Source organism: Cyclopterus lumpus, chromosome 14 (assembly GCF_009769545.1).
Source record: "Cyclopterus lumpus isolate fCycLum1 chromosome 14, fCycLum1.pri, whole genome shotgun sequence".
Lineage (NCBI taxonomy): Eukaryota > Metazoa > Chordata > Actinopteri > Perciformes > Cyclopteridae > Cyclopterus > Cyclopterus lumpus.
Window position 1 is genome coordinate 5,629,186 of NC_046979.1, and position 17,125 is coordinate 5,646,310.

Below are 17,125 nucleotides of genomic sequence, written 5' to 3' on the forward strand. Positions count from 1 at the left end.
GTCTCTTGTTAAGCTGCTCTTACCAAAAGTAAAAAGTACAGATTATGCAGAATGTACAGCTGCAAGATTAGTTAGTGGAGTAAAAACGATAATATTCTGAGTACAAGTATATATGGAATGGACGTAAATACTCAAGTAAAGTAACTGGAGCAGGTAGAGTAAACATTCTGGTGTTTTTTGTGATTTAGGTGACCTGATCCTTAAACAAAGCACATGTTAATGAAGTCAGCACCTCCGCTCCACCAAACCAAAAGACACTTTCACATAAACTCTCCTTCTCTCCTGCCGTCTCCTCCCGAGCCTCGCCGGTCGTATTAACTGTCGCTCTCTGCTTCACATCGAGAGGATCAAAGCCTGGAGGGGGTGCTGTGAGGCCGTAATGTGTTTCCACAGGGGAGTCCTCTCCCTGGGAAAGTGCAATAGGTTAGAATATCAATGAGACGTGCCTGAGAGCGTAGCCGCTCACCTGTCGTCTGACTGGGGCTCTGGCTCTGGTTCTGTGCGGTCAGGAGGCCACCTGGGCTTCCTCTGTTTCCCAGCAAACATTTTGACACTGAATAAATCATGAAAGCATTACAGTACTGCACATCTGCAGGCGGGGAGGCTGTCCGAAAGCTCAGACACGTTGTCATCGCTGTTTCACATTTAGGCAGCGCTGGAGTGAAGTATTCAGATGCTTTACTGCAGTGAAAGTATACTGAGGTACAAATATGTATAAGTATAATCATTCAAATGTGCTGAAAGTATTAAAAGTCTAAAAATGGTCCCCTGTGACTGGTATGCTGTTATATATTTTATGATTAGATTATTATTACTCGTGTGTTAGTATAAAAGAGGAGGAGGAGAAAAATAATGAAAATAGCCATAGGCCAAAGTTGTGTTAAAATCCCAAAGACATGCATTTAACTAAGAAAGAAAAGTGAGAAAATCTGAAAAGTTTGAAAAACAGGAATCAGAGAATTCGGGCTTTTATTCTTTAAAAAAAAAGAAGTCATATTTTGTCTAAAGCTCTATTTCTGCAATTTACAGAGTTCTTTTTTTGTCAAGTGTCAATAAATAAGTGTCAAATGAAATGCGGGAATAAATGAAGAAGTAAATACAGAAATAGAGCAATTAACAAATAAATGTTGAATAAATAAATTAATAAGTTCTACAACTTTGTTCACCCGCATTTAGATATTTTTACATTTCAGTGCCTGTATGTTTACAAGGTAGGTGGTCCTTACCTCAGTCTAATTTGTATTTAATTATTTATTTCAGTATTTATTTATTCTTTTGCCTATTCAACTCTGTATGTATTTATACATGCATGTATGCATTTATTTATACATTTTCTTATCACCAGATGCAGAGAGCTTTTAACTGTTACTCAGAACCCTTTACAGTCACAAAATGATTTAAGAATCGTTCAATTAATTTAATGAAAAATGTTCTCAAACCTATTCTTGCAGTTGTCCCATTGAATTTGACGACATTGTGCAGGCTAGAGATAATACATCCCAAAATGGTCTTTTTGTTCTGCATGTTCAGTAACCAAAATACAATTTTTAATGACAATGATGACGAAAATCAAAATCTCTCTGCATCTGGTGAAATAAATCAATCACAGCACGTCAGAGTTAATCATATGTGTGTTAACGTGTTACAGAATGCCCCTTTAAGACTGGGTCTCTGTGAGAGAAACCAATCTGGGACAGGAAACAGAAAACGGAAATGTTCAGTTGATCCAGCTGTTTTCTCCCTTTCTCCCCTTCCTACTCTATCTGTGTCTGTGCCCCCCCCCCCCCCCCCCCCCCCCCCCCCCCCCCCCCCCCCCCCCCCTCCCTCTCTCCCACATATCAAGTGTCCGGGGGAGAAGAGGAGGGAGGAGGAGGAGTTGGAGGAGGAGGGGGTTCAAACAGGTGTCTGACTGTCCCAGAAGCCTGTTGGTTGGTCTGCTACAGGTTTTACCTCATGCACCCAGCTGCTCTCTCTCTCTCTCTCTCTCTCTCTCTCACACACACACACACACACACACACACACATCCACTACCACCACCATGTCCATCTGTCACAAGAATTAGAAGTAATCCATAGGAATTTTTAGATGTCATGGAAGTTGAGGTGTGTGTGTGTGTGTGTGTGTGTGTGTGTGTGTGTGTGTGTGTGTGTGTGTGTGTGTGTGTGTGTGTGCGTGTGTGTCTGTGTTTGTACACTTTCACATGGGGTTGTAACCCGACCGCCCGGCCACCTGCAGCAGACGGCTGAGAAACCCGAAGAAAAAGAGTGCACGCAGTTTCTCTCTCTGCGTGTTATTGACATGTCGGTGAAGCGATGGACAGAATGCACAGCGGTCGGACAAAGCCGGATAAACACATCATGGGAAAACTTACACCGAGGTTACAAATGAAGTAATCGGCTGTTATGTTTGTGGATCTCTTTTTTTATTTCGATGATAACTGTTTTAACAGAGAGAAGAAGAAAAAAACAGTATAAAGACTCTATTATAGTATTATTTACATTTCAATAGGTTTTCTCCCCAAAAGAAGAAGAATTGAATTATTCATACGTCCATTTAATCGATGTGTTGCACGACTGGATACTGTTGGGATTTGAATTCTTTATTTATTTTTGCCCTCTGCAGTCTACTCACTGGTTGGATTAAAGAGGTTTAAACTGTGATTTGTAAGTCTATAGTTTGTTCAGCTGATATTTCAGAAGTGCTAACCGTAAACTAATATTATTTTTTGTATTGAGCCTGTTAAGTCCATCTTCTTATCGACTGCATTATTGTGCGCTTACTGACATTACACGTAAAAAAGTCCTGCATGAAAAGTATGTGAGTATAATCATGAAATGTAACTTAAAGTATTAAGTATGAACAATACATGTATGAATATGCTACACTATTATGTAAGATGTCATAAATAGTACTTGTGCATTCATGTAAAAGCAAGAATGTATTGTTGTACATGGTTGAGGTGGATCTTATTTGAAACTATTTACTTATTTTCATAGTGTATTAAATTGGCTTACATTATCATTTGGTGCACAAAATTGTAGAAAATGGAAAACCAATCCAGAGTTACAAGAGCACAAGAGGACGTCTTCAAATGTTTTATTTACCTACAATATACAATATATATTCTGCCTTTCGGTTTCTCTACGACTCTTCGGATGGCGGTGGACATTCCTCACATTCCTGCTCTGTCACCTAAACTAATCACGCAGCTTGTGAAAAAAAAAAAAAGAAGCTATTTTTACTCAGCGTTACTGCAGTTACCTCATTATTATTTAGATCTTTAGAAATAACTGTTTAAATATCGAAACCATCAAAGTTTTTCTGAAAACACACACACACACACACACACACACACTCACTCACTCACACACCTAGAGACATGACTGATGAGACAAAGTGATGAAACTATCCATGAACAGAGCTACACACACACACACACACGCACTCACACTCACTCACTCACTCACACACCTAGAGACATGACTGATGAGACAAAGTGATGAAACTATCCGTGAACAGAGCTACACACACACACACACACACACACACACACACTCACACTCACTCACTCACTCACACACCTAGAGACATGACTGATGAGACAAAGTGATGAAACTATCCGTGAACAGAGCTACACACACACACACACACACACGTTCAGGTTGCACAGGCAGATGTTGGTGTTCCCACCTGGTCAGTAACAGAGTGGCTCGCTGACTGATGGCTGATGGGAAATGGGCCTGGTGCATGCTGGGGGAACGAGCAGATGACAGCCTGACCTGCCCGCCCGCTTTGATTGGCCGTTTCTTCACCTGCACTCCGCCTGCGAATACGCGTTATGAAGATGGCTCCACCTTTGACCTCTGACCTCAATTGGTCAAAATTGTCCTCGACGTGAGAAAAGGTTTAAAACCTAAGAAAATGTGCTTAGAAATTAATACATTATCTAATCATCACCCAGATTTGGGTTTGATCAATACAATCAACACTTTTCAGATTCAACTGAAATCATATTAGACCCAAATGTATCAGTGCAGACTTTAACTTTAACTTTTAAAACGTCTGGTTCCACACACACATCCAGTCAACTGGTCGTGCAAAGTTCATTATTCACATGTTTTCATTCCTCGGCACATTTTTGTTCCGCTATGCGCGTAGAGATACTTTTTGCAGTGTGCAGCTCAGCCACCTGTGCCTCTGTGTGAGGAGGGGGTGAGAAAAGTGGAAGGTGAAGGGGGGAGGAAGAGGAGGAGGAGGAGGAGGAGGAGGAGGAGGAGGAGGAGGAGGAGGAGGAGGAGGAGGAGGAGGAGGAGGAGGAGGAGGGAGGGAGGTTGATGCCTGGGCCTCCGGATGTCTCCATTTCCAGAGAGTGATCTCTCTCACAGACAAGAAGACACCACACTCTCCCTTTCTGTTCACCCGGGTTGTTTTTCATCCCCCTTCTTTCTGTTGCGGATTCAAGAAAACCTAAATCTGCAACGTTAGCAGTTGAAATACGCTGAAATAATCAGTATTTAAATTTGAAATCATCTGGGGGAAAAAAAGAGGATTACAAGAGGACACCTACACGCATAACTCCTCACTCCACGTGCATAATGCATTACGCAACGTGTCACGCCCCACTTCATTAACACACATCAGCTGATGACACAAGTGTGATACAGTGATGAACTGTTTTCTAATTAGATCTGTATTTAGACCGGTTGGATGTAACAAGACTAAAACTGGTTGATTAAATGAAAGTTGAATGAGCTCTGGGTGGAAATGAGATAACATAATTAAACCAAATGATATCTGGAAGAGATCTGCTTCTTCCTAAAACGACTCCACAGTGAGCAGCTCTCCGGCGGGCCTCGCATTTTCATTTTCCAACTTCACTGTTGTTTCAAGCATCTTCAGTTACACTGGAGGTGTATAACGTTCCCTTTGTTAAATAAAGCGGAGTCGGACGCTGTGATGTTTTCTTTTAGATTTGAGACGCGAGCCCTTTTCCCGCAGACAGACGAGGCGAAGATCAGACGCCATAAAAACCGTCAGCGACTTCGGAGGATTGGATTTTTCTTTAGATCCTTTGAGCACATGAGCTACACGGTTCGAGGAAATGGAACAAGACACCAGAGGAAAGAAAAGCCGTGTACTGTACCATGTATTTCATTGTGGCTGCATGCAATTTTACATATTATGTCAAAAAAGGACAAAGTTATACGCTGTTCAGAGGCCTTGGCAGGTGGCAACCTCCGACTCTAAAAAGTGAAGCAAATGCAAAAAAAAGCCATAAACTTCAATTATTTCTAATGGCCAGCAGGGGGCGACCGGATTGTATAGAAGTCTATGAGAAGATGACCTTGTCTCTTTTTTTATTTATTACCTCAGGAAACATTGTAAACATGAGTTTTACGGTCTCGGTCGTTAGTTTCAACTCTTCTTCAATACAGTATGGTGTTTATATTGTAAATGATGGCACCCATTAGGAGAAAAATGGAAACATCGAGAAAGGTCTGATTTAATTTCTATCAAATAAGAAGCTCATCACATGCACAACTATTGTAAAGTAGCTAAATATGTCTGATAAAAGTTGTGGAGTAGACGTGAAAGGACTCAAATGAAGTACCTCAAATTTGCACATGAGTATTGTGTCGGTGTCGTTGTTGTGTACATACTGTACCGCTGAACGCCCAAACCGATTCTGATTAAAGCAACAAGTAGGTGACGCCGTGGGTCGCCAGCTCCATTACAGGCAGGACACGGTTAAGTTCAACACTTCTTTTATAGCATACTGACGCTTTTACCAGCTGTTGATCCAGCGCGTCCCTTCTTTTTTTTCCTCTCATTTCCCAGAAAGGAACACCTGGATATAACATCTGCATTTATAATGCATATCATTACAAATCGGCGTACAGACAATGAGGAAAAAAGTGTCTCATAAAACACACGGTGACAACCACAGCATTTCTTCTTCTTTTTTTTCTGGCACATTTAACTGACATTGAACAACAATTTATTCAGGCTCGTCCGTTAGTGGAAACATTTTGATGACTGACATTTCTCTTTTAATTGAATCACAATAACAGTTTGGAGTGCATTCAGCCTGCAGAGGACCGAGACTAATTGTGTTGTCTGGCTGCTCTCACAGAGTATCCTGATGTCACCGTGCGTGCTCCAAACACTGTATACAGTAACACCGGACACACATATACACATACACAGCTGTACTGCTGAACTTTATTTATTTCAGCCATGTATAGTGCCAGGGAGGAAACGTCCTGTTCCTTTTCTAAAAGACCATTTTAATCAGTGGTGGAAAGTAACCGACACAAAAGGGCTGTATTTAAATACAATTGAGTCCGCCGTGTTGCACCACAGCAGCCCAGAGCGGACCCAACCAAACACTGGCTCTATGTTTTTCATGTTCCCTGCAGGCCACCGTAGTTCCTCACTCCATTTGAGATGGAGGACAGAGTATTTCTGCACTGTGGTATTTCATATACAGTGCATTCTTTGCTTCATGCTAACATCTCTTAAATCCATCCATATGGTCAATCTAAAAACAAAAACAAAAAAAGGTTAAATATCACGTGTTATTTATTTCAGCTTTTTAAAAACGATTCAGGCACTTTGCCATGACTCTTGTTTATCTTGATTATCTCTGAGACTTTGCTACACCTTGATTGGGGTCCACCTGTTGTCAATTGAACTGATTGGACAGGACGTCCATATAAGGTCTCACAGCTGACAAGAACTGAGCCATGAGGTTTAGCAACAGAGTCGTGTAGAGGTACCGACATGGGGAAGGCTACATTTTTCCATAATTATCCAGCAGAAGAAGTAAAGAACAACCAGGACTCACAGTGCCAACGTGTTGAACGCTTAAACCAAACCTTTCCAAAATCCTGTTTCTGCTTTGTCGCCGTGCAAGAATCGAGTGTAGATCGATGAGGAAAATAGCATATGGCTGCAACGTAATATGAAGTTTCTGAATGAACGCTTTAAGAAAGTAATTCCCTCATTAATCCCCTGGTGGAAAGTCTATAAGATCAGGTCCTAAAGACTCAGTACAACTCTCTGTTCCAACGCCGCACGACTGAAGGAGTCAACGTGACAGAGGAGGAATAAATCGGAAGCTGAACATGAAGAACAACGTGTCAGAAGATAAAAGACTCGAGCTTGTTTACTTCAAGACAAGCTTCATTAATTCTACACATTACGTGTTTTCTTTGCGTAAATTTCCTTACACCTCTGAAAGCAAACGTGTGAAAATAACCCCAAATATCCCCCAATTTCAGTGCCCTCGCTTCACAAGTGGAACAAATGTATATCGCCAGTCTTTCTTAACACACGTTTCTTTCAGGAAAGGAAAAATACCTACGCGCGCGCACGCACGCACGCACGCACGCACGCACGCACGCACGCACGCACGCACGCACGCACGCACGCACGCACGCACGCACGCACGCACGCACGCACGCACGCACGCACGCACGCACGCACGCACGCACGCACGCACGCACGCACGCACGCACGCACGCACGCACACACACACACACACACACACACACACACACACACACACACACACACACACACACACACACACACACACACACACACACACACACACACACACACACACACACACACACACACACACACACACACACACACACACACACACACACACACACACACACACACACACACACGTACGTCTATTTATGTCGGACTGGGCTCCCTGACCTTCCCTATGGAGATAAAGAGGGGAACAAGCCGTCTTTGTGTCTGACAAATTACTTTCTGCATATTACACACGCAAAAGTGTGTGTGTGATGAAAATGTACCCTATAGCATCAATGGGTTAACCTGTAAGATTTAAGGGGAGCATGGGGGGGGGGGGGCATCGCCAGTGAAACCACAGCCAGGAAATTCCCGGCGACGGACTCTTTGCTGTGCCGAGTTCAGAACAGTCTGCGTGTGTCTTCATGAGCATTCATCTTTGTATTCCCTCGCCGACATTGTCAACTATCGACTGCAGGGAGAGAAACGCAGTTAAAAGGCCTCAGTGTGTTTCAAAAGAAGTGCTTGTTCTAAAGTCTCCACCTCCACATACGGAGGGCTCTCTCTCTCTCTCCCCCCACCCCAATCAGCCTGACTATGAGCAGTGGGCTCTGACACGGACGCGTCCTCCTCAGCTCCGTCAGCACAGCTGTCGCCATGTTGAGAGCTGTTGAGAGTCAATTGAAATGACCCAATCTGTTGTGAAGCACCTTGAAGTGAAAGTAATACCAGATTGCAATAATGCAAAGTAACTAAGAAACAATTACGACAAACGGCACTTCAGCACAGTCTCAACTCAATGCTACTTTTTGTACTTAATATATACAGTAATATACAATATATCTAGAATTGGCTCCACGTTAATATTATCATGTATGTATGAGTTAGTGGTAAAACTGAACAATATAATATTCTAGCCTAAAATAACAGTGAAAGGAGCCATTTTGCATAATGAAATATATATTTAAGTACAATATGCTGATATTTGTGTTCTTTTACCTATGTACTTGTAATTGAGTATTTTATCTATTGCTGTGGTATTTCTTCAGCTTTGAGTACTTCCATTACTCCTAGGTTGCTTACTTGGGAGAAGGCCCTCAATCTAAATGCATCAACAGAAAATCAGAGGAAGATTTGTTTGATAGTACTATTAGTACCACCATTATCCATAATAATGTAACAAATGGTTTTGTCCACGTGCCGAGCTCACTGTTGACAGGTCATCTGATGAAAATGTCCCCTGACCCTGAACCAGCTTTTGGCGCGAGCCGATTCAGCACCAGCAAAGAGTGAGTGCGCCACCATGTGGTGAAGCTGGAGCTTCTGTTTGGGTTCACCTTTTCTTTTTTTAAGTGCGTTTCTTCCTCTCGTTTCTGTCTACACGAGCAACTTTCGATCATAAACGAACCACAATGGGACCATTGGGCCCAGTCTACTCACTGGTTACATTGAAGAGGTTTAAACTGTGATGTGTCTGTCCATATCTTAAACTAAGTGCCAACCTTAAACTAATATTCTACATCCATATTCCTATTTAAATCTGCACACATGGTGATGCTCATCTTCCAGTTCATTTTGATTTCTTCCATTTTTACTGGACTGCTGTCTGGTTGAACCATTGTACCGCTTTACTCTATTACATCTATTAATAAAGAGGACTTCCTTAATCCTAAAAGCATGTAAGATTATTCTGAAATAAATAGCAGTCCTCTCAGACCTCCGACCCAATCGAGCTTTTGCTGCAGAAAATGATTAACATGTACATCTGTAATAACAGTAAATCTGCAGGAGCAGCTTTCTTTTCTCAATAAAAAAACTGTGTTTACACTCATTAAGCAGCGAGTCAGCAGATAATACGCCCTCTTCCCAGTTGTGCCCCCATCCTCCTGAGATTCAGAAACCGATCTCTCAACGCATCATCTGGAAGGATGTCACAATTCCCAAAATGCATCTTGATGAGAGAGGAGGCTGAGCGAGGACGCACAGGTGTACCCTTTGCGGAAGCCTTTTCGGCACCCGTGGCGTATATAAAAAGAGGCTCGACACGCTGCGAGTGGATTTAAAATTGAATATACGAGTCGTCACGGTAATCTGATGGAGGTCATAAAAGACAGATGATGCAGCTGTGCTACACATATTTAATTAACATCACTTTTTAAAAAAACGCCTGCTCCAAAGCAAGAAGGTCTCATTTTGTTAACTGCCTGTCGCCTCAGCTGCCCGTTCTCCTCTTCGGTAAGTGGGACTAAAATGCGAGGAGAGGAGGCAAGGAAAGGAATTGAGGATTTTACAAACTGGAGGGGGGAAAAAGGCAGAACCATGTGCATTTTTAAAAAGGCAAACAAACAAGCCAACTCTCTTAAAACATGTCTGCACTTTATGCACATCTTTGCTGCAATTTTTTTTTTCTCCCTCAGTTATACACAACATATTGAAAATAAATCTTAAATCACAAAACGCCAAACACACAAAGGCTGAGGGTGAAAACCCCCAAAAAAAAGGCCATTTGTCTTCTATACACCATGAACGATACAGTATGTATGAGCCCTCTTTGAAAAAAAAACAACAACATGGTTGAAAGACATTCAATACTGAAATATTCAACCGACTGTTTTATATTAGAACAAATGAACAAGAAAGAAAAAAAAAAAACATTCTAATATTGACATCACTTTCTAATTTGACATTACTGTTGAAAATCTCTGCTATTGACAGCAATTATTACAGAGCTCAGAAAGCATCTATCGGCCTCTTCTAGAGTTTACAAAGCCCAGAACTCAGAAGGAAAGTATTTAAAAATCTCTCAGTAAACCAAAACTCAACTGTACAAAAAAAGCTTATGCTTTAAGCTCACAGCTGTTTACAGATCCACTGCACTTGAGGACAATATATATTTTTTTTCATCATAATCCCTTCCATCTCTCCATTTCTGTTACCAACACTATCCAGACTCCTGAAACTTTTATAAAATGACATCAACCTTTACAAAATGCTTGTTGTTGTTGACAAATTCTGGTGTTTTTTTTTTCAAGCGGAAGAGCATCTAAATTTAGGCTCTCTGAGATCACGATAACCCTTTTAGCTGCATTAATGACGAGTCTCCGATAAAACCACCTGTGCATCCTACAGATATTATGTAAATGTAACGTCTCACAGGAATGCATGATACAATTAATCTTAATCAAATTGGGGTTGTCTTACAGTAAATCTGCAAACAAGAATAAGTAAATAAAGAATTATGAACTGAAATATCAGCTCCGTCCAGACTGAACATAAAAAAAAAAGAAGGAAATCTGGTGAATTCACAATCTGGTACTGAATCGTTTACGCAGAACAAGTAAACATGTCCATGGAAAGGCTCTGGAGACAGTCAGCCTTTTGGAATTTAACAAGAGAAATCATAATTTTTTTTAAAATAAAAAACAGATAAAAAGAAAAAACTGTAAAACAACGCTCATCAAATTCAACTCATCAGTTTTTACAAACCGTATCCAGTATCTGGACAGAAGGTTCTCTTTCCAGCCGCCTGGACAGCGAGATCAAAACTGGCTGCAGTGACTCGTCCGGCCGCGCATAAAGTTCGATTTCGGCGCTTCGCCTTCGACACCGGGCTTCAGGAGATGCTCAAAACTTGCAGGAAGCAGAGGAAGAGGACACGTTTCAATAAATACATTCACTGGAGATGCAAACCAACTATATTCAGCTGAGGAGGAGACCGAGAAACGGGAAGCGGAAAGCAGCTCTGCTTTAATCTGGTACTAGATGTATTAGTTAGATATTAGCGGGGGGCTAAATGATTACAATACCCTGCTGTCTCCAAACTTTAAAACTCTTCTCCTCGATGTATATAATACAGATGTCCCGAGTGGATCCTAAGAATCTATATTCTAATGCATCGGTATTGGCTAAATAACAGCCAATAACAATCCAATCATTTTCTTCAGTACTCTGAGGTTCTGCACACACACACACACACACACACACACACACACACACACACACACACACAAAACTCCAACAGAGTGAGACATCTTCTCGTTAAACGATTCAGCCGATCGCGTCAATCCTAATCAATTTCAAGCAGTCAGATTCTCATCCAAATTAAAATCGATAATTTAGGTTTGGAATTGCTTTTAACCAGGGCCGTAATACGTATTTGGATCAAGTGGCTTGTGAACAATAACATGTATAAGTCTACATATGGTATTTTAAATGTGCCAGATTATAGTTATCGAATCAACATTTAGGTAAATACAAGTACTGGAGTTATGAAATGGACGTAAGGGCCAAAGAACGTGAACGGGACGCCTAGAATTTACACGAAGGCTGGGTTGATCCTCTGTCAGTAGCACAGAGTATAGAGAGCCGACATACACCGTCAAGAATGTTGCTCTTTAACGTTTAATTTTGGCAAAGTCCTTGTTTAGGCAACATTTTGGATTTGCAGGAAAACAACATGTTTTTAAATGCCGACAGACTTGATGATGATACCCGGCCCTAATGTACACCGACAGGGAGAGAATGTTTTCCAGTCCGTACGCAGGTGTCTGACAGAAGACGTTCTACCACCTTAGAAGCTCGTTTCCCTGGAGGCCCAAACGCACAGAAAGCATCCGACACACCTATTGTTAAAAAAAAGAGACAAAAAAAGAGCCAAAAAAAAGCACCAAAAGCAGTTTGACGCACCTACTCTATATTAGTTTTGATTGTGGAGCATCAGATGAGGAGCCAGTGACTAAAGCTTTTTCTTCTTCTTCTGCAGCACCTGTTCCTAAAAAAGGAAAGAATTCTTACCCCCCTAGAGGACGTTTTTATTATACATTAATAATATTAATATTAATAACACTACGGTTGCTTTCACTGGATAAAATGACACACGTCGTCTGCGGCAGGTCGCATCAGCTGTCACTAACATAAATTCCATTTCTAACTCGATGGCAGACCGAAATAAACCGCTGTGGGGTTTGCGTGCTCCCTGCAGGACCAAAGATTGTTTAAGAGGTGAGAGAGGCGTCACTCTAACGCCACAGTACGACACCGAGTGTTTTGTTGTAGTCCGCTACACTCCAACAGAGTGATACATCTTCTATAGAGCAGATGGCGTGATGCCAATTTCCCCATCAGCCACTTTAAGCGTAAGATTCTTATATCAATCATTTTAAAAGATGAGGCCTTAAAGGGCATCTGTTATGAACAAAAAAAAACACTGCCTAAATAAAACCCTTTTCCTAAAAATACTGCTGGTTATGTGGTGTTCTAATCTGTGTCAGGTGAGACGCGTTCATTGCGTTTGGGCCTTTTAGGAGGAAACTTGAACCGTTTCAGTTGGGAACTCAATGATAAAATACAACGTTGGGGTATTTCAGGGTCCAGGGTGACTGTCTGGGGGGTGGGGGGGGTGGGGGGGGGTGGGGGGGCTTTGATGTTAATGTGTTAAAGGGGGCTGGTTGTTTTGTGTCATTCCAAGTCCGGACTGAATCCTCTGCAGTCTCTACCAGTCTAGCCTCAAGTGAACTGGTTCTCCTCTGAGTACTCCGTGTCCTCTGGAGCGTACTGGTTATCCTCGGTGACGTACTGGTTATCCTCGGTGACGTACTGGTTATCCTCGGCGGCGTACTGGTTATCCTCGGCGGCGTACTGGTTATCCTCGGCGGCGTACTGGACGTCAGCCTTGAACAATTCTTCTGCTGCGTCCGGGTTCTCTACGGTGTTGAGGCCGGATTTCTTCACTCTGTCAAAAGACACAGTTTAAGATTGTTTTGTGACAATCTTTTTCTTTTTTTGTGCTTTTCCACAATACTGACTGGTTTGGTCAAAACAACAACAAAAAAACCACAGAAATCCAACCCGTCAACTGAAGCCTTGTTTTGCCGATGCAGATGGATTATAAATAAATCTGTCAAGATAAAGAAATGCGAGCGCGCAATTGAAGTGCTTCCAAGCGCATGAAAAACCATCAGGAAGCGATATAACTTTAACGTCATGTTGGCAAAATAAACAAGAAGATGATGACCAATCAGAAGCCTAAAAAAAAACAAAAAAACAGAGGGGCTACTTGGCTGCAATGGTGCGTCCGCGTCGCGGGAGTGTTGGATTATGTAGCAGTGACCTCCGTGGGGCAAACTTTATGTGTAAACATGCAAGGCCAAAACGCATAGAAACGGGTAGATAAAAAAAATAAAAATGTAAATGCCAGTGTACAGGTGGAGAACTGAAAGAATAGGAAAGAAATGCGATTGCCAGGGTAAAGAAATAAGTGTGTACTTACTGGTTCTTGTGTTTGGCGCCACTAATATGAGACTGGTACTGCTCCACGGAGTTCAGCTCGATGCTGCAGATGGTGCACGGGTAGCCCTTTAGTGTGGAAGCTGTGGACACACGGGAGAGGAGAGAGGGGTGTTTTCTTGTCCACACAGTGAAAAGAGGGACTCCGTGACTGATTTGTGACGGCTGTGTGGTCTGACCTGGCGCGGTGGACGGGCCGTACGTCTCCATCAGTTTCTGCTTGGTCATCTGTTTCCTATGCTTCTTGCCCACGTAGTGCTGCTGGGCCATGAGCGGGTTGTTGAAGGAGGCCTGGCAGATGGAGCAGAAGCGGTCCGGGTTGCTGTTGTTGTCGCCGCCCGTCGCCGTCACGGCGCTCGAATCGTCTGCAGGCTTCTTCTTCGCCGGGGGCGTGGCCGGCGTTTGGGAGGCTACTGCTGCAGAGGAGACGCGGTGAAAAACAATAAGCAGCTTCCAGAAAACAACATTTGCAATGTAAATAATGCAAAGGAGACGATGGTAGAGAAAACAAAATGCAGAATTTAAGGTAAAAAGAGCCACGGGTTTTGAATGAAATCATACAAATGCACGTACATACCTGGGGGTTGGGGACCGACGGCTTTCAGCCTCAGGTTCTTGGCGTGAACTTTGCCCTGGTAGTGCGACTCGGCCACCACAGGAGAGGAGAAGGTCATGTTGCAGACGCGACACGCCTTCGACCGGTCGGTGTCTCCATTGTTACAGTCCTCCTTACAAAAACACACGCGCGGCAACATAAATCATTTATGGATACAAGAGGCAACATTTGTCCTGATGGAGGAAAACATTATAAATCTCTCTCTCTGGGGGATAAAGTTGTTTTTTCCCCTCGAAGCTTTCACATCAATTGTGAGACGCAGTTAACGGATGCACCCGTTTATCTACACACTAATGCATATTTAACATTAAAACCACATTAAATACACAACGCACAGCCTCGGGTAGGTTCCCATTAGGTCTATTCATATTTAATGATATATTTATTCTAAACCAGCCTTTACGTAAATAAAAAGGACACATAAAAGTTCAGTTTTGGGATAACAAAAAGTAACTTGTTGGTTTCGAGCCGTTTAACGGAGCACTTTTTAAACTCACGCTCTCGGACGACGACGACTTGAACTTCTTCACCGCCGGCTCCTTCTCGGTCTGGGTGGAGAGATAACGCCGCACTTTGTTGGCATGTTTCTTGCTCTGAAAAGACACGAGCACACATGTTTCATCACAAAGGGACCAAGAAAGAAGACATTTAAAAAAGACACCATGTTGAAATTGGGATGAACCTTATTTTTCTGACATTTTACAGACCAATTAATTATAGAAAATCTAGCTCTCTGGGATCACACTCGGCCAAAAATCACGATAACGCAGATTTAATTTACATATTTATCTGTTTCGGATCGTCTTGAAAATAGAGCAGAGATCGGATCATAGATATCTTAGATAATATTATTTAGTAAGAATAAAAACAATCACTAGATGTAAATGGCACCAGATGGTCATACCTCCCGGCAAATAATTATCCAGCGTTCCCCCAATATCAGGAGAACCCGCGTTAAAAATAAATGAAGTCCCCTGAAACCGCAGCAGACTGTGGGCTCACTGACCTGATAATGAGTCAACTTCTGAGACTCTGAAATGAGGACAGCGCTGCAGACTTTACACTGGGAGTCAGAAAACAGGTCGCCGTGCTCCATTATCATCTTATTTACTGTGGAGAGGAGGGAGAGAGAGAAACAGGAGATTTCAAATCAGGTCACATCTCCTGGGTTATAATGTAATTATAAACACAATGTTAAAAAAAAAAAACTAAACATCTGAGGCAAAAGTTCAAACAACAATTATGCTCATGATGCCTTTTATGTATCAACTCAGTGGTGTCCACCTCCAGTAGCATTGAAGTCCTCTGTATTAAGTAATGTTGTACTTGTTTATGAACAAGCTTTTTAAAAACAGCTTTCTTTAAATGCAGCAGTTATCATTTGAGTCTTTGCCTCTTGGCTCCAAAAAATAAAAAGACGCGACGCAAATAACTGCATCTAGACAGATGTGATTACTCCCAAGTATTAAATCAGGGGGTTACAATTTGGTTGGATGGAGCACGTCATTCTATGACGAGTTTTACCTACGGAGTTGGTTTGGAATCTATTTTAATTTAGGATGCGGAATAACGTTAACGCCTTGTGGCATTCAGACATAAAAAGGTGTCCGTTTATTTGATTATATTGAAATTAATCGTCATTGCACAGAGTACCGGGGCCACGAAAAGCAGTTTAACATCCAACCCGGAGTGCAGAATAAACAGCAAAAGGGGGATGTGCGCCAGAATACAGTAGGAGCAGTATGTAAAGAATCAATATGAGCACAGTAGGCAGTTCATGAGGAAGTATATGCACAACGATGCTCATGTTACATCAGAGAGGAGAGGGGGAAAAGTTCTGGTTTCAAGACATCAGTGACGCACTTCTTTCTCCATCATATCGTGTCTTTAAATTAATTGCATTTTTTGTTTTTCTGCAAAGCTGCGTATTAAATGCGCTACGTGAATAAAACATGCTTGGAGAGAAATACAAATACAAAAAAAAAAAAAACACGTGACAAACTTCTACATGGACGCAGGTTTTACCCCACATAGATCTGTTTACATCTCCCTTTACGTCGTTTATCAATTACCGATTATATCGATAATCTAATATTTTGAATCTTTTGTCTTTGTTTTTCTAACCCATAGTACACATATAAGACTTGAGGATTACAGCGAACCGCAAATGGCCTAAAAAAAAAAAACCTAAAAAAAAAAAACAACGTCTGCCACAGACCCGTTATTGACCCAAATTTACGGTTGAGTCCCTCGCGACTGGTGCACGCGCAGAGGAATTACTTCATGAGAGGCGTGGAGCAACATCGCATGCAGGACATGCTCTAATCGACCTTGGAGCCGAAACACAGTTAGCTTAGCTTAGTGTAGCTCAGCGTGCATTGCCGCACGGTTATCGGTTAGCTCGCAGGAAGCCACCGGCAACACTGGCGTTTTACGGTCGATGCCCCCGCGACTGTGACCGCGTGCACCGACGCGCACATTTTGTTTTACACACGCGTTGAAATAGTGAGGAAACGGGTCGTACCTTCCGCGGGGCCCGAAGGTAAATAAGGAAAATCGTCTGTCTGCATCGGGACGGCCATCATTTCTACTCAAAGCAAGCGGCGTCCTAGTGCGCATGCGGCGCTTTCAGGCACCCAAGTGGGAAGATGCAGAGCCGTGTAATGATAAGG

At 42.3% G+C, this 17,125-nt stretch overlaps 1 protein-coding gene across 4 annotated transcripts; it reads right to left on the reverse strand.

The window, feature by feature from the left end:
* Positions 1–9,907: 9,907 nt before the first annotated feature.
* On the reverse strand, positions 9,908–17,098 carry znf346 (zinc finger protein 346). Of its 4 annotated transcripts, none has more exons than XM_034550564.1 (8): positions 16,978–17,098; positions 15,460–15,563; positions 14,951–15,046; positions 14,415–14,562; positions 14,017–14,253; positions 13,821–13,920; positions 13,128–13,283; positions 9,908–11,182 (listed from the first exon to the last, which is right to left on the reverse strand). In XM_034550564.1, the coding sequence occupies exons 1-8, from the start codon at positions 17,036–17,038 to the stop codon at positions 11,092–11,094; spliced, it is 993 nt and encodes a 330-aa protein (XP_034406455.1). In that variant the 5' UTR covers positions 17,039–17,098; the 3' UTR covers positions 9,908–11,091. The 4 variants fall into 4 exon arrangements, with proteins under 4 accessions (XP_034406455.1, XP_034406454.1, XP_034406453.1 ...); XM_034550563.1 differs by having other exon boundaries at positions 14,017–14,250; positions 14,415–14,565; XM_034550562.1 differs by having other exon boundaries at positions 14,415–14,565.
* Between the last annotated feature and the right edge of the window lie 27 nt (positions 17,099–17,125).

Bases quoted from the DNA above. Each gene is read 5' to 3' on its own strand.
- znf346 (XM_034550562.1), bottom strand. From the start codon at position 17,038: ATGATGGCCGTCCCGATGCAGACAGACGATTTTCCTTATTTACCTTCG. The intron at 15,564-16,977 runs GTACGACCCGTT...TCCTCTCCACAG, and splicing joins ACCTTCGGGCCCCGCGGAAG to TAAATAAGATGATAATGGAG. The intron at 11,183-13,127 runs GTACGTCACCGA...GCTTCCTGCAAG, and splicing joins TACGTCACCGAGGATAACCA to TTTTGAGCATCTCCTGAAGC.